The 21,652-nt window shown below is 49.9% G+C and overlaps 1 protein-coding gene across 5 annotated transcripts in view; it reads right to left on the reverse strand.

The window, feature by feature from the left end:
• Positions 1-21,652, reverse strand: part of Rai1 (retinoic acid induced 1) — a 99,418-nt gene that overhangs the window by 60,854 nt on the left and 16,912 nt on the right. Inside the window, exon 1 of one of the 5 annotated variants that reach the window (XM_060363606.1) lies at positions 3,479-3,601. The exons of 1 other annotated variant lie outside the window; for it this stretch is intronic. Coding sequence is in view for 2 of the 4 variants with exons in the window: in XM_060363603.1 (XP_060219586.1) it covers positions 2,960-3,079 (120 nt within the window). In the remaining 2 variants the exon portion in view is untranslated. Of the gene's footprint in view, positions 1-458; positions 548-2,959; positions 3,173-3,478; positions 3,602-21,652 lie in introns of those variants that run through there. 3 more of the 5 variants (XM_060363603.1, XM_060363604.1, XM_060363607.1) reach the window with 3 other exon arrangements.

Below are 21,652 nucleotides of genomic sequence, written 5' to 3' on the forward strand. Positions count from 1 at the left end.
CAGACACAGCACATCTGATAAGTGCTTATACCTTTCCAGCTACTAAGAGACTGCAGCTGGGTCTCTGAACGTGCAGCCTGAGGCGTGGAGGTAGGGAATGACCACACCGGACCTTAACTCTACAACCCCACCTCTCCTGAAGCACCTGCTTCTGACATTCAGCTTTTTCCTTTGGAAAATGAAATGGTAAAGGGGAAGTGGGAGGTTAACAGAGAGCCAGCCTCAGGCTGGTGACTTGGGTAGTAGCTCTAACCCTCTAGCACAGCAGTGCGCATGACAGGGAAAGGTTAGGAGCCTATTTGCCACTGCTCCAGCCAGAGACAGCAGGGACCAGCTGAATGGTTCTCCTCGCCCGGTGTCTCATCTATGAAATGGGCAAGCTCAGCCTATGCATTCCCAGATACAATAACCCAAGCCAGGTCAGTAACAGGTTCTTGATATGTGACCTTGGGACTCACTTCTCTTCTGGGCTCTGGTTTCCTCTTCAGTCAAAAGAGGGAGGTCAAACCAGTGAGTCATTGCCAAGGATCTTTTCAGCACGAAGTTTCTAGATAGTAGAGAAGGAAGAACAGTGTCCTACTTAGCCCAAGAAAGCTAGAGAAGCCTTTTTCTTCCACTGGAGGCATGCTGGAGCCTTTTACGTTGGTGGCAGCAGCATCGGCATTTTGAGGAAATCACCTTAAACATCAAAAAAGGCTTTCCACACAAAATATACCCAACCACGTCACTTTTTAAAAAATGGACCAAAGGGCAGTATTAAGCAAGTTATAGCAAATCCACTTGACTGGAGGAGCCTAATGACACTAAAATTGGTGTTTACGAAGCACTGATTATAAGTCAGGAATAGGCTGGTGTTATCTGTGCCTCCTCCCACCAAAAAAAAAAAGCAGGATATTCACCTAAATATGGACAACTCAACAAAGCCTTTACACTCAACAGCTATCAAAGCCAAAACCTGGGAAGAACCATACCAACCTGTGAGCACTGTCAGAACCCATTAAGACACTCAATAACCTATTTGTTTTTCTTTATTTTTCAGGGTATTTTGCAAACTTGCGTTATAACCTATATGTAAAAAAAAAAAAAAAAAAAGAAAGAAAACACCTTTTAAAAAATGACCCGATGCTTCCAATCCCTTTTCGGTCACTGATGCACTCATTAATGTTTGTCTAGCCAAATACCAGAGGATATTGTCTGCAGCATGCCTGCTCTGAGGTTCTATGAGAATAGCTTTGCCTACAGGAAACAGAGTTCATGTCCAGGGCAGGGTACGTAGTAGCCCCTGTGTTGTATCCCCAGGCATCCATCACACACAACTCTCCAAGGTGCTTGTGCCCTGGCGTTGAAGAGTGGGCAGCAACGGACCCGACAAAATGAAGCCTTGCTTCCCAGAGCTCTCACCTCCAGGCTGTCTCAACTCCCAAATGCCACAGTCTACCCTGGGGAGGAGGGGGGTCAGACAGTCACTCTATAAGACCCAGGCCTTCAGCTGCAGGGGTGAGGGAATGGGTGTGGGTAAGGCAGAGGGCCAGAAATGACTAGATGGTCTTCTTCCTAAACCCAGCCCCCATGATGACATCCCTTCCATGACCCAAGCTCACAACCTCTCTCCCTCGTGCCACAAGGCCACAGCATGGCTGCCTGACCCTCTTCAGGCTCTGACTTTGGTCTCCAATAGGTTCCTAAATACGGAACCAGCGTGCGTCCTGTCCAGCTAGTGGCAGAGACTGCTGCTTCCGTGAACAGGGAATGCAGGGTCTGGATCTGCATCTCCTGCCAGGCAGTATCATGCTGTTAGCATGGAGGGGCTAACAACGGTTCTCTGTTGTTTAGGAACTGACAGATTTCTGGGAGAAGGTTAACTCTTTGGGTTCCTGGACCCAGCCACAGAACAATCTGAAGACAATCCAGTCCCCTAGCCCCAAAGGTGCCTCCTTTCTCCCCCAAGGGCCCTGTCTCTAGGGAAAGAGATGCCTTCCCCAGCTTGAGCAGCCAGCCTATGGTATCTGGACTCCTTTGCCCCTGAGCTGCTCAACTACGCATCTATCAAAGCTGGGGCTCACAATGCCCAGCCAGCCCCATACCCAAAAGTGAAGATCTGACAGCTTGGAGTGCCAAGGCTCTGACCCAGAGGTTCCCCCTTAGAGCCAAGCCCTCCCTCCCTCTTTCTGGACTGCAGTCCCCAGGAATTCTCTGGGATAGACCTCCCTTCCCATGGCACCAGTGTGGAAAATGAACTGTTCCTATCATTCCCCTCCCCCTTCAGCAGCCCTTCACCCCATTCCATTCCAGGGAGAGGTGCAGGCATCAGATCTCTGGGTCACCAGAGCAGTGGTGTCTGCTGTGGATTTCAGGAAGCCAAGCACTTCGTCATACAAGCACATCACCTCCGGGATCACCTCTCAGCCTGCATTGTACAGGAGGGGAGGAGGCTGAGGTTAGAGCGGCCCTTCTACGTGCCCAAAGACATCAGCCAATCGTCAAGCGCAGGCGGGCAGAATCCACAACCCAGCCAGCGCGCACCCCAACTCTCCCTGCTGGGCACCCCTACTCGCCTCCTCCCCACACCATCCAGTGGTAACCTCTCCAACCCAAACAAGGAAGAAAGAGGGAGTCCATTCCCCTGCCTAGGGCTCAGGGTCAGCAGTCACAGCAGAGGCTGAGTCATGACCCCTGCCCCTCACCGCAAAGGCAAGAGATTTATTGTCAGCTTGGCCACTCAGCTGTTTTGGCAGGCGGGCGCAGGACAGAGGGCACGCTACAGGGAACGGGGAGGGGTATCTAGGGGAAGCGTTTGAAGCCGATCAGTCTACCAGATCCGGAAGCTGTCGGGAAAGGAAGGGGGGGCGACCTTAAACGCTCCAAGGCTGAGAGAAGGGGCCGCAGTAGCGCCCAGAGGCGCCAGGGAACTGTCCCCCGGGAGACGGCACTCTCGGGAAGTTTCTCACTGGTTGCTCACAGTAGGACCGGTGCTCGAAATGCCCTCCCAGGCCAGACCAGCTTCCGGACACAGATTGCGAACTTGAGATGAACTCCTTCCTTCTCCAGCATCCCCATCTGCGGCCACCCGCCGCGACATCTCAGCCCCAATTCTTCCATCGGTAGCTCGGTCGCCGAGACCGCTCACCAAGGCATTGTGGAGCAAAAGGGAGGGGAGAATCCCCAGCACAACCTAACTGCTGCGGCCATTAAAAAAAGAAAAAAAAAAAAAAAAGGAAGAAAAAAAGAAAAAAGAAAGAAAGAAAAGAAAATTCCTTCTCCTGAGACTGGTCCCCTCCACCCACATGAAAAAAACCTCCAAACACGCAAACCCGCAAGTCCAACAAGGATCGCGGCGCGGTGGGAGGGGTGCCCGCGGCGAAACCCGTCAACACCCCCGCTTCGCGGCAGGTCAGAGCGCGGCCCCAAGCCGGGATTCAGGGAGCCCTCTAGCCCGGAGCAGCCCGCCGAAAACACAAAGCTCGGCCGCCAACAATACCTGCGGGCTCCTCCTGGGTCTCGGGGCGCCGGCGTGGCGCGTCTCGCAGTCTCCCTTTTCTCTCGCCGTCTCTCTGCTACGGTGCGCTCTCCCCCTCGCCTCTTCCAGTACCCGATGGCCAGATGAGATCCTTGAGAGAAAAAAATGTGAGCGCTCACACGATTCCTTTCTCTGTGCGCCGCAAGCGGCAGCGCTGGGCTCGCTCCTCTCTTTCGCGCTCCCGTGCGCGCCGCGCCTCTCCAGCCCCTCGCTTCCTGCTCAGCAGCGCCTGCGAGTGCCCTCAGTAGCCATTATTCACTGGCTGCCGGGGGACAGGAGGTAATTAGAGACGGCCTTGTGGCCACATCCACTAGGCTAACACGATGCGGGCGCAGGGCGCGCGCGGGGAGGGGCACGCGACAAGGGGGCTTGGCTGTGCGCAGCCCGCGCCCCAGACGCGGAGGAGGGGAGGGGAGGGAGGGGGCAGGGAGGAGGAGTGGTAAGCTGGGCGCGAGCGGGAGGAGGGGGCGCCACAGAGACGCTCCCGCAGCTCTCACCGCTATGGCCAGGTCACGGCTGTGAGGTTCCTAGGCGCCTAAAGACCGGGTGGAGGCGGGGAGGAAAGGGGGTGCCGTGCGTGCGCGCGCGCGTGCCAAAGCTAAAAGGGAGGGAACGTTTTAATATTTTTTCCAGTGACTTACGAGCCCACGGGTGAGCCCTTGGCTGTGCGTTCAGGACCGTGTATCAGTGTGGCTATAAATTTCTGTTCTGCCCTACGTGTGAATGTCACGGGCTGGTGATGGGGGGTGGGATTAACTAGAAACCAGCCTCTGAACATGCCGGTAGGTCTCGGCGGGGACTGAGTGATGCAGTGCTTGCGTGGGGGTGGTGTTTGTGTGCGATTGTTTATAGGTGGTAGTGTGACTGCGTGGGCGGGGCTGCCTGCGTGGGCTGTGTTCCGAGGGCGTTGTGTATTCGTGTGGGCTTGTTTGTGACTGGGTTGGCTGCTGTGTGGGGCCATGGGATTGAAAAAGTAAGGACATTGCGCCTGTGCGTGCGCTGGCCACACGCAGGGATCTGAGGCTGCCTGTGATCGTGTAGGGTCTGAAGCCTGGCCCTAGAGGATTCCACCGAGGCAGAAGAGCTGTTTAAGGTGCGAACAAGCAGTGTGCTGGGGTTGGGGCGCATAATGACGTGAGTGTGTGGGTGTAGGTGTAGACAGGTAGGTAGAGAGCGGCCTTCGTGACGCACCTCCCTTCATTGCACCAGAGATCCACCTCAGAGATCCTGGCACTTACCGACCCCACAGACCTAGAGGTTCAGGGATTGGGGGAGGGGGCGACACTGGGAGAGCCTAGGGTATACTGGAGGCCAGCAGCGAGAGGGGGTCGAGAAGGGGGTCGTGCCTAAAGATAGCCGGAGAATAAGAGGAGACAAAGAAGCCTGGGACTCTGAGGCTGGACCTCGGGGGTGGGCGGGCCCGCCACCGCGCTAAAGGCAGACCCTGGAGCACGGAAGTGCCGCACTTGGTCTCAGATTGAGAGTGTGGCTAGCCAGCCCTTTTCCAGGCCTTTTCCTGCCCACGCAGCCTCCCACTCCATTCGCCCATTCATTTATGAATCTGTACACCCATTCAAGTACCCAGCCAGGTTTTCCAAGCCAAGATTGCCCAGATCCCACTCCCTGCACCTTCTCTTCGTCCCCAGGCACTATTTGCTCTGTGGAAAGGAGCTCCCTTTGCCCATTTTTGGTGTACCAGCTAGGTTAGGAGGAGGGTGATCATGTTTGTTCACAGCTTTCCCTGCAACCTGGTGAGGCCCAGGAGGGAGTGTGTTGATGACCATTGTTGTGCTCCTGGTCCTTGTCCTGAAAGTCATCCTAAGCCTGCCTGTGGAATGGAAAGATGCTTTAAAAACAGATTCCAAGCTGAACATAAGGGGGCTGACTTAAGAATCCCAGAACTTAGGAAAGAGATAAAGGCAGGAGAGCAAGGCCAGGCTGAGATTCTTGAGACCCTCTCTCAGACAAAAAAGAAACAACAAACCGGATTTCTTTATCAAGTAAATATCCAGAGCCCTTGCTCAGGCTGTTCCCTTTACTGGGAATCAGCATTTACAGCCGTGCTTGGCATTTCTGAGTTTCCTCTGGTCCCACGACATAATAAGGACCTCCTTAGTCACTTGAAGAGCACACCTCTGCCAAGAATCAAACTTAAAGGATGAGGTCCAATCCACCCAACTTTGAAATATAGAGTTTCTTAGTTTTGGTCTTCAATGACCTGACCTGGGAACTATGACAATGAGTCCTGAGGCAGCCATGAGGACGGAAGCCCTACTGAGGGCACCATCAAGTCTGGAGATAGACCAACAATCATAGGCTGACCTCTTCACCCCCACCCATGGCACTTCCTAACTTACCTCCCTCCTCTGCACAATCACTCACAAGGCCATGTATACAAGATGCACACAGAGATGAAAATGTGTGCCTATGAAGGGCTAAGGCTGACTTTCTTCCCTGAATCTTTAAATTTTATTTTTGTAATTAAAAAAAATAATAATTCAATGGGGGAGGGGACTGGAGAGATGGCCCAGAGTGGTCGTCCAGAGGACTGGAGGAGAGGGGGTAGAGGGTATCCAGTTCCAAGAACACACGTGGAGGCTCATCACCATCTCTAACTCCAGTTTCAAGGGTTCAAACACCCTCTTCTGGCCTTTTCAAGTACCAGGCATGCATGCATATGGTACACACACACACACACACTCAGGCAAAACCTCATACACATAAAAATAAATACAAAATTTAAAAATTGTATATTACAAGTGTTTTGCCGGCATGCATGTCTGTGCACTATGAGCATGCCCGGTTAGAAGAGGGTGCTGAATCCTTCCTTTAACCGGAGTTACAGACGGTTGTGGGTGCTACAAACCAAATCCTGGTCTTCTGCAATACCATCACGCGCTCTGAACTGCTGAGTCACCTCTCCAGGCCTCTTCCCCCCCTAGCCTGACTCTTCAGTCTTCCCACTGGCTGATGGTACCTTCATACAGGCTCTCTGGCCTCATTACAGCGCCCTTCTTACTGTCCATGCTGCTCCCTCTGCCTGGAACACTTTCCCACTTCCAAGGGAAAGTAATTTTCCTGTTTATTTGTTCTGTAGGTGGCTTTTCTGGTTGCTCCTTGGTGTGTCCTCCATTGCTAGATTGGTACCCGATGTACATTCAGTAAGTATTTAGTGATAAATGATGGTGAGAGAATGATGTTAAACTAGGCCTTCCATCTGTGACCGTGAGTCAGCCTGTGGCTTCTCTATGAACTGAGAGCCTCTTGCATAGGGTGGTGGGTTAGAGACTGGAGGTTCATTCAAGCTACAGGACTCACCTACCTGTGAGTACTCTTCACAGATCCAGGAGGGGCTAAAGGAATGAGGTAGTGGTTGGTGACTTGTGCCCAAGAAAAGAGGCGTACTTATTTGTTCTAGGGGCCTCTCTGGCTTAGTGGAGCTCCTAACTAGAAAGGTCAAGAGAGGCTGTGTTCACATCTGCCCATCACGGGATCTGGTATGTGGTGTTCACAACTCAGTGTGTATTTAGCAAGTGATAAAGTCAAGACTCACATTTAAAACTGCATGAGTCCAGCCTCTGGCTTGCTCCCCAAGACTCTGCTGGCAGGGTTCTGTGTGGTGGGAGGCGGCATAGGCCCGCAAGTACAAATCACCTCCATACAAGGTATGGCCAGGTGTAGAGCTGCCAGCAGGAAGCTTTCTGGCTCCCCAGCCTCGGACTCCACCTCCTACTAGGTGAGTCCTGCCTAGGGACAACAGAGTGGGGGCCCCTACTGAGTTAGGAAGAGTTTTATGGGTGCTTCCCACTAGGTGTGGCTGGGTTCCTGGAGCAGGCTGACCAGCCAGCCTCAGAGTTGCCTATGGCTATTTCAACAGCTGCTGCAGGGCTCACTGAGAGAGAAGTTCCAGAGAAATTGAAAGGCTGGAGACTTAAGCAGGAACACAGAGAAGTCTGGGGGTGGGGGGACAGGACACAAAGGACAAGGCCACCAGGGATGGGGTTAGCCAGGGGACACTTAGGCAGACACAAGAGGAGAAGGACATGGACCCAACCAACCAAGATAAGTAGGTATCACTGAGATTCAGAAGTCAAGTTCAAACAGCCCTAGGCTGATAGCTTCAGGCTAAAGTCTGCAAGACTGGGCTCAGAAGTCAGCAGGGTGTTTTTTATTTGCTTTGCTGGAGTGGGGCAGGTTTTACTTGTATTCTATGCATATTTGGGGGAGGGGAGGCGATTTCAAATCTCCATATATCCTCTCCATTTCAGGAACCCGGCCACTAACATCCAATGATGCCCTTCCCAATGTCACATAACTTCCAGGTGGTAAGTGTTCATCTACAGGTTTGGTAGATAACATGCTGAGTACCTACTGTGTGCAAGGATCTGCTGTCTGTGCATAGGATCTACAGCAAGAAATGAGACAATAATTCCATTTTCCTCCCAAGCAGGCATGAAACAGAACGGAGAAGTAAATGATATACAATCAACACGGTTTATTCTGAGATATAATCTCAGGAAATTTCATTGTGCCACCATAGTGTCCTTACACAAACTAAGACATATCTGCAAACGACACTAGGAGACAATCTTAGGAATCTCTGTGGTACATGCAGTCTGTTATTGAGTGAAATGTTATGTGGTGTCTGACTATAGTTATGTTACTCTTAGGGTGCTAAGAAAATAGAGAGCCAGGGAAGGGGCTGGGATGATGGGGTGAGGGCTGTGTTTTTATATTAAATGCCAGAAAACTCATGGCTCAGAACATAACTGGAAAGGCTATGTGGTGAACATTCAGATAACTGGAGGGAAAGCTGCAGGTGAGGCAGTAAACAAAGGCCCGAGGCAGGGGAGCTTGTGGCTATGTTTTATAGTGTGTCAAAGACAGGGACAAAGACACACCCAGAGGACCCAGTACACCATAGTAAGGACGTTCTGTTTTACAGTGAACCTGACTCGGATATCTTTGCCGTGTTTCAAGCATAGGAAGGGCATAATCTCTCCTGAGTCCTCATTATAACCTGTGGCTGCCAAGAAGAGGTTGGAGGTAGGGCCAGGGCAGGAGCAGAGAGGGCGGCAGGCGCTTTAGTCCGAAGCCAGGGCTCAATGGGCTGGCTGAGCAGTTAACAAAGAGCTTCTGTGATCCTCTGTCCACGATGTGGACCTAGCTCAGCTTCACACCTGGGCATGGGGAACCTATCCCTCAGGTTCCATGATGCCTCAGCCTCCATGATGGCCCTCACACCTGTTAATCATCTTCACGCCATCTGGTGACTTCGTCATGCCAAGGAGGGCTCTTACTCATTGGCTGTACTATGGTCTTCTGCCTGGGTGCAACATGGGCAACCTGCTACCTCCCCACCCACCTCCGAGCGCCAGCATCATTTTATGAGGATGCCAACCCAAGTCAGCTGTCAGACTTCCCTCCTTGTGGATCCGATGTGTTCTTAAAAGACTAAGGCAATCTACGGCCTCAGCTCTGCTTTACCATATCCCTGTGGAATATTCCTGGCACGACTGGTATGGTCATAGTGCTGGGAGACAGCGGTGAGCAACCAGGTAGCCCTGCCTGCACTGGGGGTGGCGTGGCCATTCACCGCCAGCTTGTGCCTTTCTGTTCACATTAGAACCTTCTGCCGAGTGGCACTCCCTAGGGGAGGAGAACACAGAGAACAGGTTTCTTTTTGAAAGCAAAGAGCTTTGTATCTCAACTGCTGCTGATGCCCCTGGGAATGTGGGCAGCCCAATTCCTAGTTTGTGGGTCATTTTCACAGCCCACTCTCCTCCCCTGGCTGACAGAGAGGATCAGAAAACCAGCTGAATGCCTAGGTTTGGTGCTGGCAGAAGTCTGTCCAGATGTCCAGTGCTCCCACTTATGGAAAGAAATGCATCTCTGCCTCTGCCCTGGGCTGAGATCTCTGATGTAAGTGAAAATGTAGGTATCAGCCTAGACCAGGATCTCTCCAGAAGCCTCTCCTCTCAGCTGACTCTGATCTCCTCCATCTGTGGTTCTCCCTACCATCTGTCTAACTGTTCAACCTTCCTCAATAGCTTGTATGAGGTCACCAGAGGCAGCTGGTGCCTCTCTAGGCTCTTGAAGGGCAGAACCTAAAACCAAGCCTCAAACTAACCCCTGAGGAACCCTGCTGCTGCTAAAGCATCCCTTCTGAACTCCTGTAGTCACTTCCTGGTAGTGGAAGCTAAGCTCTGCATTTTTAGGGTCTTGGAAGTGCTACCATGCTACGGGTGCTCAGCTTTTCTTTTGTCACAGGCCTGAGTGCACTTCTTGAAACCTCCATACTTACTTGGTTGGTGCCAGTGGCCACAGAGGCCCAGAGGCAAAGGAGGAAACCATTTGGACTGTCTTCCATGGCCAGACCCAGTAGAGAGCCTCACCAGGCCACATATGCCTTTACCACAGCTGGAACCCAAACCTAAGGATGTACAGAGACTCCAGAAGGGGCCCACTGCCTAGGTAAGACAGAGAGGAGACCCTGCCCAGCCCCTGAGGCTTCCACTCTGACACGCATGCCATGGTTCTGTCATGCCTTCTCTCTCTGCTCCTGTCTTTCTTTACCTTTCATTGACTCTCACCCTCCTTCCTTTCTCCCCTATCTGGCCTTCCTTTCCAGCTGTCCAGACCTCCTATCTTTACCCTCCTAGCCCAATCAGCTTCCTCCTTCATCTCTAGGCTTCACCTGCAGGCATTGACCCCCTAAATAATAAGTTTGGAGGTTTCCAGTTTCAGTCAGCTCCTGTGCTGGAAGAGTAGTTGAATGGCTGTATCAGGGAGGTACTGTCAAGACCTCATGTGCTCAGAAGCTAGCATATATAAACACCAGAGCTGGGCTGCCACAATAGCGGCCCCTCACCTGGACACCATCACACAGCCCCAGGTGCCACAGAATAAGCGCAATGATGATGTCTACATGTGCCTCTCCGTCAGGACCCAAGGAACTGAGGAGAGCAGCAGGTCTGGGGTGCTAGACAGCCCTGACCATGCCTTTTGAGGCCTGACAAAAGTCATAGGCTATCTTTTGGTAGGGGGAGGACTTGGAAGTAACCAAAGGGATGGTATAGCCAAACTCATCTTACAAAGGGCTGGAGGCCTGGGCCAGCCATGTCAAACAGTGGCAAGCTGTGAGCAGAAGCCTGGAGGTGGGAAGGGGAAGAACCCCACAGAGCCTACTTGGGAGTAGCTGTTCAACTTCTCCAAAGGGCAGGGTGAAGCTGGGGACTAGGCCAGAGAGCTACCTGAACCTGCAGAGATTTTAGATTACCTCTGGGAAGGAGAGATGGGTGTTCTGATCAACACTGACCCTGAAGCCCAGTGCAGTGGCGCACGCCTGTAATCCCGGCACTCAGGGAGGCAGAGGCAGGCAGGTGGGTCTTTGTGAGTTCAAGGCAAGCCTGGTCTACAATGCAAGTCCAGGACAGCCAAGGCTACACAGAGAAACCCTGTCTCAAAAAAAAAAAAAAAAAAAATCAAAGCAAAACACTGACCCTGGTGCAGCCTGTCATCTCAGCCCTTAGGAGGCAGAGCCAGAAAGATTGCCAGTTCTAGGCTAGTCTAAACTATACTGCAAGACCGTATTGAAAACAACCAAACTGAAACCTGACCTTTGGTTCAGCATGCTCAAATCAAGACCCTGGGTTCAGTTCCCAGTACCATAAAAAGAATCTGTCTCTAGAAGGTCAGAGTCCCTGAGAAGGATTTTTAGTCAGTTCTATGGCTATCTACCACAAATCTGAGAAGAGGAGAAAGCGACCAGGAAGGATGTCTATTGTTCCAGTTTTCTGCCTAGCTTAGCTTCCTCCCAGAACCCTCTGGTATCAAGGGAAAGGTAATTGAGGAAAGGCCAGTGAGATGGCTCAGCAAGTAAAGATGTCTGCTACCAAACCTGATGAGCCAGGTTCAGTCCCAGGACTCACAAGGTGTACAGAGAGAACCCTCTCTGCCATGATACAAGTGTGATACTTTTAAGGCATATGTCCAGAGTCATCTGGAGCAATTAGAAGCTGCAGCTTGGAGAACAGAAGAGAGACATAGATCGACCTGGTGTCCCTACACAGCAATAGGAAACTAAGACACCTGTCAACTGTGTGAGGAAATGGAAACTTTAGTCCCATGTGGCATTTGGAGGTCTTTAAGAAGTGTTAGGTTTGATTAGCTCTCTGGAATAGACGTCTCATGGCTGTACCCCGGTTGCTTTAGAGAAGAGAAAGAACAGAGTCAGGGATACACATTGCCACCATGGTGTGATATGCCACTCCAAAACTGTGAGCCCAAAGCAAACCTCTACTACAGTGACTTCTGTCAAATACCACGTCATAGCACTAAAAATCAATATAATTCTTCAAATATGTCGCTGTAGAAACTGAAGTTCATTATGTTTCTGAGCCTTAGGTTTTGTTGTTGTTTTTTTGTTTTGTTTTGTTTTGTTTTGTTTAATACCTTTCTGTGTGTTTTGTTTTTGTTTTGTTTTACCTTTAATGTGGGAAGGATAGCAGGGAATTCATCATCCCAAAGATGAACAGAAATTACTCACCATGAGTTTGGCCATCACATGAGACCTCAATAAATGTCACTTCTGACTATGGTCATTTCCTCCTGCTCTGTGAGATCTGAGTCTTCCATCTGAGCTCAGTATGGAATTCCAGTTTACTGGTGACGGTCTGACTGAATCTGGAAACTGCTTAACTCTGCTTTCAAGTCAAACGTTACTATACTTTTATCCTTGGTCCTAATGCTGAGTGACCACCAACACATGCTCTGGGCTACAGTGTCTATCTTCTTATGACCTCCAAATGGCCGTTTGAGGGGCCCTTTGGTCAGGCCAGAAAATGGGGTTCAAAGGGGCTCAAGCTGAGAAAGGTGGCAGCCAGGGTGAGATTCTGCCTCCAAATAAGGAAGAGCCTGCTTACAGGCAGAGTTGGCCAGAAATGGAAGGTGCAGGCAGCAACTGTGGTGTGGTGTGGAGGAAGCCATGTAAGCAGAGAAGGCTGCAGCTGCCAGTAGCTGGGGCACCACCAGAGGACTGCTGGCAGCCAGGGTCTCACGACTCCACCACAGCCACATGAGCAGGAATGCATTCCAGGAGGCCGGAGCCGGGCCAGGCAAGCACTGCTGCTCCAGGATACCACGCAGCAGGACTGGATGAGAGGCCAGGCTCTTCCTGGCCTACACAGAATCCTTTTTTTTTTTTTTTTTTTTCTAAAGGAACACCTACTTTTGATTTTTTCTTTTTAAAGGGGGAAGTACACAAAGCAGAAAGAAAAAGTTCCCAGCTTCCTTCACTCAATGAATTTCTGTAAACTCTTTCTGGTCATTTCTTCTGTGTGCTTCAATTTAGGTTAGAAATTTTCATCACTAAGATACCTTAACTGAGACGTCGTTCACATAGTTGAAGCCTCACTTCTTTGAGAGCTGAGATGTAGCAGTGAGCTGACCCATGCGCAGTTTCCATGAGACTCTGGGTTTGATACCCAACACTTAAAATGAAATTCACAAGTCAAGAGGGATTTGGTTCATCCACAGAGCTGCTCAACTAGTCCTGCCATCTCATTTCAGATGCTGTCCTGGTGGGAGTCCAGGTCTCCTCCCTGCCCTAGCCCAGGCCAAGGTCACCCACACGCTACACACTTGCCTGTTCTGGACCTTTCTTTCTCGTTCTTTTGATGGGATTTATTTAAAATTGTATAAATTACATAAGTACTTATAAAATACGTAAATAAATAAATCTAGGGCAGATTAATGTAAAGTCAGATACACTTGCACTCATTAATTTTAGCCTCTTTTGTTTCTTGTTTTGTTTTTTTTTAACTATTTTTATTAATTTTTTGAGGATTTCTTAAGATGCATTTTAACAATGTCCAACCCATTTCTCTTCCTAATTCTTCTAAGATTCATTCCTATCTCCTGACTCCCTCCCAACTTGGTGCGGTTTTTGTTGTTTTTAAATAAACAGAGTCAAATGAGTGATTGCCATACACTGGAGCTTGGGTGACCTAACAGGGGGCCATACCCTTAAGGAAAACTGAGTCTCCTTCCTCCGGGCGCTATCAATAACTCCTTAGTTAGGAGTGTGGGGGGAGTGCCATGTGCCTTTCTTCCATACTAGACTATTAAGTGGCTTGATCTTGTTTTATGCAGGGCGCCACAGCTAAGGTGAGGTCATGAGGACAACCATCCCATCATTTCCTAGACACTTCTGTGCCCAGCACGGGCATGCTTGTTTGTTTGAGACTGCATCTCACTATGAATCCCTGGCTGGCAAAGATCAGCCCGCCTCTGCCTCCTGAATGCTGGGATTAAAGGGGTGTGTTACCAGCACTGTTCTTTCTTTGTTTTCTTTTTGTTTGTTTGGTTTTCTTTCTTTCTCATTTATTTGTTTGTTTGTTTGTTTGTTTGTTTATTGAGACAGTGTCTTTCTACATAGCCCTGGCTGTCCTGGAAATCACTATTCAGACAGGCTGACCTCAAGAGATCTGACTCCCAAGTGCTGGAATCAAAAGTGTGACACCATGCCTGACTTCAGCATTGGTATGTTTTGTTGGTTGGTTTGGTTTTCCAAGACAGGGTTTCCCTTTGTAGCCTTGGCTGTCCTGGACTTGCTTTTGTAGACAAGGCTGGCCTGGAACTCATAGCAATCCACCTGCCTCTGCCTCCCTGAGCAATGGGATTAAAGGCATGTATCGTCACACTCAGCATTGGTATGTTTGATGTACACTTTTCAATTCCTTTTTTCACCACAAATTATGTAGTCACCATTTCTATAGTGTCCCCAAGGCTTTACTTATGCTTGATGTTTGCAAGTAAGTATACAGGGCTTGAGTTTTTGTTTGTTGATTGGTTAGTAGGAGAAATGCAGCTGAGGACCTTGAACTCCTGATCCTCTGCATTCAGTCTACTGAGTGCTAAGATTATAGGCATGAACAATACCTGACTCCATGGAGATCTTTACACCACAGTTTACTCAATTGTAGTGACACCTCTCCCCACCCCCACTACTAGTATAGAGGCCCTTCTTGACCTCCCTGCCCCTTTCAGACTTTATGGCAGCCACACACTCTTCTTAACAGAAGTCATACTATTTCCCTGCTTATGCAGAACCTTCCATGGCCTCTCATAAAGCTTAAAAGCAAACTCCTACCGTACCTCCTGCTCCCCTATGTGTTTCACACTCTGCATGTGGGGTGAGGAAGTACAAAGACTGGACCTGGAAGTCCACTGGCCTCCCCTCCTCCCATTTTTTGCCAGTTCCCTTGCTCCAGTCATACTAGCCGCCTTGTGGTGCCTCACATACCACTGTAATCCCCTTGGGGCCTTCGACTGGCTCCCCTTCTTCTGGAATATACTTCTAACTACTCTTTTCTTGCAGGCCTGCTCTCTTTTTCTTTGCAACACTCGCCACTTGACACATCTGTTTGTTGCCTTCTTTCCAGCTGAAATGGAAGCCCTAGGGAACACTATCTCACTCCCTGATGTCCTCAGCACTCTAGCACAGAGCAGCAGCTCAGCCTGGTAACTGGGCAGTTTCCAATAAAATATGCATCATGATAGAAGTCCATGAAAATCTAAGCCCCCAGACACTGTACACTAACAGTCCTCCTGCAGACACATGCAGCTCTAGCCACAATCTGCATTTTTATTAGTTGAGATGGCCTTTTTGGGTCAGGAGAGGTCACATAAAATCCAAATTTTATTTCCATAGAAAGCATGGATGTGACCACATGGGGCTATATACCTGCAGGAACACCATCAGCAGGCCTTGAAATGGTGGCCTGGGAAACGATGAGTTCCAGGGAAACCCTGTTTCTGCTACTGCTGCCGCTGCCTGATGTCACCCAGTGGCCCATCCGCCAGTCCTAGGTGCCCTCGAACTGCGGTGTCTTCCTAGGCATATTAAGCTCTTCTGCCACAAACAGCAGTCTCCCTTCATCCTCGTACCTGAGAACCATGGTTTTGTATGTGCTTTGTGAGAGGGGGTAGATGATAGGCCCCTTCCATCCCAGCCTGACCTCTGGCAAAGCCTAGCAGCAGCCCTTAATTGTATGGTAATAAGCTATATCTGAAAAGGGGCTAGGAGGAAGGGAGGGTCTGATTTGGTTCATACTGGATGCCAACGGGTGCTTGTTAGTCACCTACTGTGGATGGGGGTACAAAAGATGCTACCCGGAGACGTGTAGCAGGGAGGAAACAGATGAGATAGGACAAGGGCTGGAGCCCAGATGAGCTGCTGCACACCACAGGGAAGGAGGGCCTCCTTTCAGCCCAGGGCTCCCTGTCCCAGGCCTCTCAGGCCCCTCCCCCATCCTTGTTTCCCCTAGAGAGGTTTCCAGTACACCACACTCAGGATTTTGCTGCATTCCTGTGAGTCATTCTCCAAACAAACCGTGTGATGGAGAGAAGGGATCTGGGGAGGGGGTGGGGAGACAGAGAAGGAAATAAGACCCCTCCTCCCTCCCATGCACACAAGGGCTCCCTGGGAGAGCTTGAGCAGCAGGCTGATTTTTTTTTTTAAAGACAGTCTTACTTGTATAGACCAGGCTGACCTGGGAATCACAGAGATCGCTGGCCCCTGCAGGATTAAAGGCATGTGCAACTACACCTGGCCCTTGCTGGCCACTGTGAGCAGAGAACTTGATTAGTGACCTAGGAGATCTTAGCCCTCTCTGGGTCTCTGGAGAAAATGAACACAAAGGTCTATGCCTACTAGATGCACAAGTTTCCAAGGGGGCTCTGCCTCTGATGAGGCCAGTGTTGCCCTTTTCTAAGCAGCCTGTGATACTTTCTTGCCTCAGTTTCCCTACCACTGAAATGAAACAGCAAGTTTGTGGTAGGTCTAAAGGGCACCTTGGTCAGATGCATCTAGACTCTGGCAGTTCAGCTGTTTGATAGGCTAAAGTATGGAGTGGGAAGCCTGTATCTTTTTCGAGGGCAAGAGATCAGTCAGTCTCTGCTCTCTGAGTCTAGTCTGTTCCCCTGAGGCATGACAGCCACCGCCTGCTCAAGGCTGCTTAGCAGGGTGCTAACACACAGGCCCTCCATCAGCAGGCGTTGCTGTCACATGGTGAACCCAGGTTGTAGGAGTGTGGGAACTGGCTGGGAGCCAGTCTTGCCTCCAACCCCCACCCCCCACTCCCCACTCCCAGTACCCTTCTGCTCATGGCTCTCAACCTGTGTCAAGTGGGAAAAGCCAGGGCTTGAGAAGCCTGGTCACCCACCTTTAGGTCTGGGAGGTGTTGGTGGGGACCCAACCTCTACGCCTGTAGCCTCCAGAGGCTCTAATGAACTGCATCATGGAATATAACTTGCTTAAGTCCTCAGGGAACTTAGAGCTCCCCAGACAGCTCAGCTTTCTCACTCCTTTCTGGCCACATGGACACCCCCTTGCTGTTCTCAAAACTGCAACTAGCAAAGCCAACTCCTACCTCAGAGCCTTTGCAACTGCTGTTCCCCACCACCTGCACTGTTCTTCCCTGAGCATCCCTTCCTACCCTACATTTCAGCTCACCTGCTGCAGTCTTAGTATGCCTTCTCTGATTCCATAATGTCAGCCTACAAATATCATCCTGTTCCTGAACCCCTCTCTGCTCTCATTTTCATTCCCGCTTCTGCTCCTCTGATACGCTCTGCACTATGCTCAACTGGCTTGCTCACCATGTACCTCACGGCCTTCCCCACCATCCTGTCAGAAACTCCGTCAGGCTACAGGGTTCATCTTGCCCCGTGCAGTAGGCCACCGCTCCGCAAGTATCTGACTTGTGAGTGAATCACAACCCTGCCACTCAAAGACAGGAAAACGATTCACTGCCTCGGCAACCCTCAGTGCTGGGGTTCTGGTCATGTGTGGCACCACACCCGGCTTTTAAGTGGATGCTGAAATATGAATCCAGGTCCTCAGTGTTGAATAACAAGCACTCTTAACTGCTGAGCCATCTCTCCAACCACACCATACCATTTTTGAAAAAAAAATAAATAAATAAACAGAAATAAATTAGTAGAAAGGAATACAGTAAAGAACCATTCCAAGGTTCCGTGAAGTTTACTAAATCTATTCCTCAGCAAGTCTTTCCCAGCTCCCTATCCCCTGTGTTGAAGTAGGGCCCAGAGGATCAAGTTTAAAGGTAAGGAGAGAAGGTTAGTCAGGGTAGGTATATATTATGCTGCTGTAACAAAATCTCCATAGCTAAACCAGACCTGGTTGCACGGTTCTGCAATCCCAGCTACTTAAGAGACCAAAGCAGGAGGATCACAATTTAAGCCCAGCCTGGACTACAGAGTGAGAGAAAAAAAAAAAAGTCACATATCTTCAATCCCTATGTGTTTGAGGCTAGCCTGGACTACATAGTACGTTCTAGGACAGCTACATAGTGAGACTCTGTCTCAAAGACAAACAAACAAAAAATAAATAAAACTTAAAAGGTATGGGGATGCAGTTCAGTGGTAGGTAGAGTGCTTCTCTAGCAGTTTGAGGTCCCGGGTTCTTTCTCTGCTAGTCAAATGTGGTGACTCATACTTAATCCCAGTGCTTAGGAGAGTGAGGCAGAAGGACTGCAGTATGGCTCAGCCTAGTAAAAAGTGAGACTCTGGAGTGATAGCTAATGTTCACTGTCAAGATGACAGGGTCTAGAATCACTTGGGAGGTAGGCCTCTGGGCAAGCCTAGAGATTATTTTAGGTTAACTCACATGGGAAGACCCATCTTAATTCTAGATGAGGCTTTCCTGGGCAGGGGATCCTGGACTGTAGAAGGTGGAGAAGGGGAACTGAGCATACATCCATTGCTTTCTGGTTTGTTTGTTTGTTTGTTTGTTTATTTGTTTGTTTGTTGAGACAGGGTCTCACTATGAAGCCCTGGGTGGCCTAGAACTCTTCATGTAGACAGGCTGGTCTTGAGCTCACAGAAATCAGCTGCCTCTGATTTAGGTGTATGCCATGTTTCTTTCTACTCCTTAACTGTGGATAGGATGTGCCCAGCTGCTCATGGTGAGGAAGTCGTAAACAGTGAGTCAGAATAAAATTTTTCTCCCTTAAATTACTTTTGTCAGATATCACAACAATGGGGAGAAAAAAATTAAGATACCTGGGGCTAAGGAGACCTGTTAATGATTAAAGTACTTGCTTGTGAGCCTAAGAACGTAAATTTGGGTCCTTAGCATGCATGTAACAAGCCAATCATGGCGGCATATGCTTGTAATCCCAGAACATAAAGAGACAAGGTCCCATGAGTAGCCAGGCACAGTGGCACATGCCTGTAATCCCAGCACCCCTGGAGGCAAAGGCAGGCGATCTCTGTGAGTTCAAGACCAGCTTGGTCTACAAAGTGAGTCCAAGGCTACCCAGAGAAACCCTGTCTCAAAACAAAAAAAAAAAAACAAAACCAAAACCAAACAAACAAAAAAAGGTCCCAGGAGCTTGCTGGCCAGCCAACCTAGAATTCAGTAAGCTTCATGTTAATTGAAAAACTGTATCTCAAAAACTAAGGTGGTGTCCGGTGTTTTGACAACCACCTTTGACCCCAGCCTCTTGAGGCAGGGAAGCAGGCAGATCTCTGTGAGGTCCAGGGGAGTGAGTTATACAGTAATGCCCTGGGGATTGGGGAGAGGGAGAGGAAAGAAGGGAGAACTACAGATCCACCCTCCATAGGTCAAGGCTTTAAAACCAAATCCATGTCCACTAGGGTGGTAAGGAGGTTCCCTCTCACTGTGCAGTAGCCATGACCTCTGAGGGAAGGAATCCCACCCTAATAAGTGTTTTCCTTGACGAGGCCAGAGCAGGCCCGGGCCACTGAGTGAATACAGTCCTGTCTGTAATACCGATCATAAAGGAGCAGGAGAAGAATTTACGGGAAGCCTCAATGTGGACCCGACAGCTTGAACTGAAAGGTTCTTTTAATATTCACAGTATCGTAGTGCTCAGGCCTCTCTCCGAATGTCCTCATTTTCCAGGTAAGACAGTTGAAATCTACAGTCCGGGGACTCACTATGGTCACACAGCCTGAAAGAAATGGTCCAACATGAAACTTTCTCCAGGTAATTCCAGGTTCCTCCACATCTCGTGCTGGCCAACCCTTGGCTTCTGCCACCAAGCCTGGATAACAGCCCTTCGAGACTGGGACCACAGACCCTGATCCATTTGGCTGCTGTGTTCTGAGGATCTGGCCTGGCTACTGGCCAGTTCAGTGCTTCTAGAGACAGCTCTGCCAGGGAAGCCAGAGAGGCATGAGAGATATAAAACTCCATATCAAGATTCCATGCACAGACTTCTAAAAAGACCAAAACAAAACAAAAACAAATGAGGCCTTCTATAAACCACACAGGGCCATGAGTGTAAGGAGGTCTGGGAAGCAGATGGAACAAAGAAAAGAGTCACTGGAATGTAAATGACCTAGCAAGGGCCTTCAGAACGGCTCAGTGGGTAATAGTACTTGCTGTCATGCCTTCTTAGAATCCCCATAGTAGAAAAGAACCGACTCTCACAGGTTGTCCTCCGACCTCCACACACAATCAATCAATCAGTCAATAAATAAAATGTAGTAAGAAAACTACAAGACCCAACTCTATGATCTTAATGGTTTTGAACCTATAAATGGGCTTGTGATCAAAATCTTAGCACCTATATGTCTCTTGCATGAATAGTAGGAGCCCAACAAAGACAGGAGTCATAGCAATCACTGTCCCTGTAACAGAGCCCCAGAAGCACAACTCACTGCTTTCTGAGCTGCAGCTGGGCCTCCATATCACAAACGTTAGGAGGCAGGTCCCTGCTGCAGCTGTTGAAAACATGCGTCCAAACAGTTCTTTACATGTTCAGGGGCTTCATCAGAACGCAACCCCACCTCATTGTGCTTCCCAGGGCAGTCATTCACCTGATGCAGATAGCCTGGAGCAGAACCGGCCCCTCCCTGGTCTCCAGGGAGCCCTCCTCTGCCAGGAAACCCTGGGCCCTTGAATTTAATGCCTACCCAGTTCCTGGAATGGGAAGCTCACTGTGCTAGTCATCCAGGTATCCAGGTGCATTTATTGAGCACCTGACACATCCCACCTCTAGAACCCCCAATTTAGGAGAAACTACAGGCCTGGATCTGAAGTCCATTTTGAAGGACCGCTAGCTGCCCTGTCAGCTTTGTGGCTCTAGACATTCTGCTTCTCCCCAATAGCTTTAGTAGTCCCGGAGATATTAGCAGGATCCACTTCAAGGTGGTAACACACTATAAGGCACCAAGAGCTTCAAGTACAAGGAAGGACTCAACCTGCAGGGTCACGTGGGCTGCACATGTTTCCTGGCCAGCCAGGGTCTTGACAGGAGCCAGTAGAGACACCCCTCCAGGTTTCTACCACCTTATCAATCAGAGTGCACTCTCTGCTGGCTGTGAGGCCACCTGATGACCCTGGCAGCCTACCCATTTACCTGCGAGAACATCTGGGAGCAAAGACAGGATGGGGTCAACTTCTGTCGACAGATCAGGTATATTAGGACTCCAGACACCCACCAAGGCCTATTACCCCTCAGCACACACACAGCCATGACTTCTGGGGCCCTTCACACAGTAGACTCCCAAGAGCTGCAGCTTGGATTGTCAGTGGTGACCAGGTGGTCTTGATAGAGAGCCACTAACGGTTGCTAGGCAGGAGGCAAACTTCTGCCCACCTTTCTAGACTCAAGCCCCCTACCCTCAAGTGAGCAAGCATTTTGCCGTGCCCCGGCCAAGGTCTTGCTCCAGCTATTCCTCTCCCTGGGATGCTGTTCCCTCTGAATGTCTCACAGCCTACACTCCAATCTGAGGTAACCCTCTATGTATACCAGTTTTCATTTTTGTTTCTTGGTTTGTTTTACAGCAGAGTAGTATTCCTTTCTAGGGCTGGGCTTCACAGAGGGCAGTGCCAGAATCTAACTCCCTCCCTATGCCCCAACATTGGCCACACAGGCAGGCCTAGGGCAGGGTCTCCCTGTGTGGATTGCTTATGCTTGAGGATTCTGGCTCAGATGGTATAGAGGAGGGGAGAAGAGATGGGCCAGGAGTGAAGAGAAAGGAGTTTAGTGGGGTGGGGGGTGGAGAAAAGGGGTCATCTATTTTTTACGTGGGGGGAGGGGTAACACATGTACAACTGCCGGCGTCAGTTCCGTCCTT

Source organism: Meriones unguiculatus, chromosome 11 (assembly GCF_030254825.1).
Source record: "Meriones unguiculatus strain TT.TT164.6M chromosome 11, Bangor_MerUng_6.1, whole genome shotgun sequence".
Lineage (NCBI taxonomy): Eukaryota > Metazoa > Chordata > Mammalia > Rodentia > Muridae > Meriones > Meriones unguiculatus.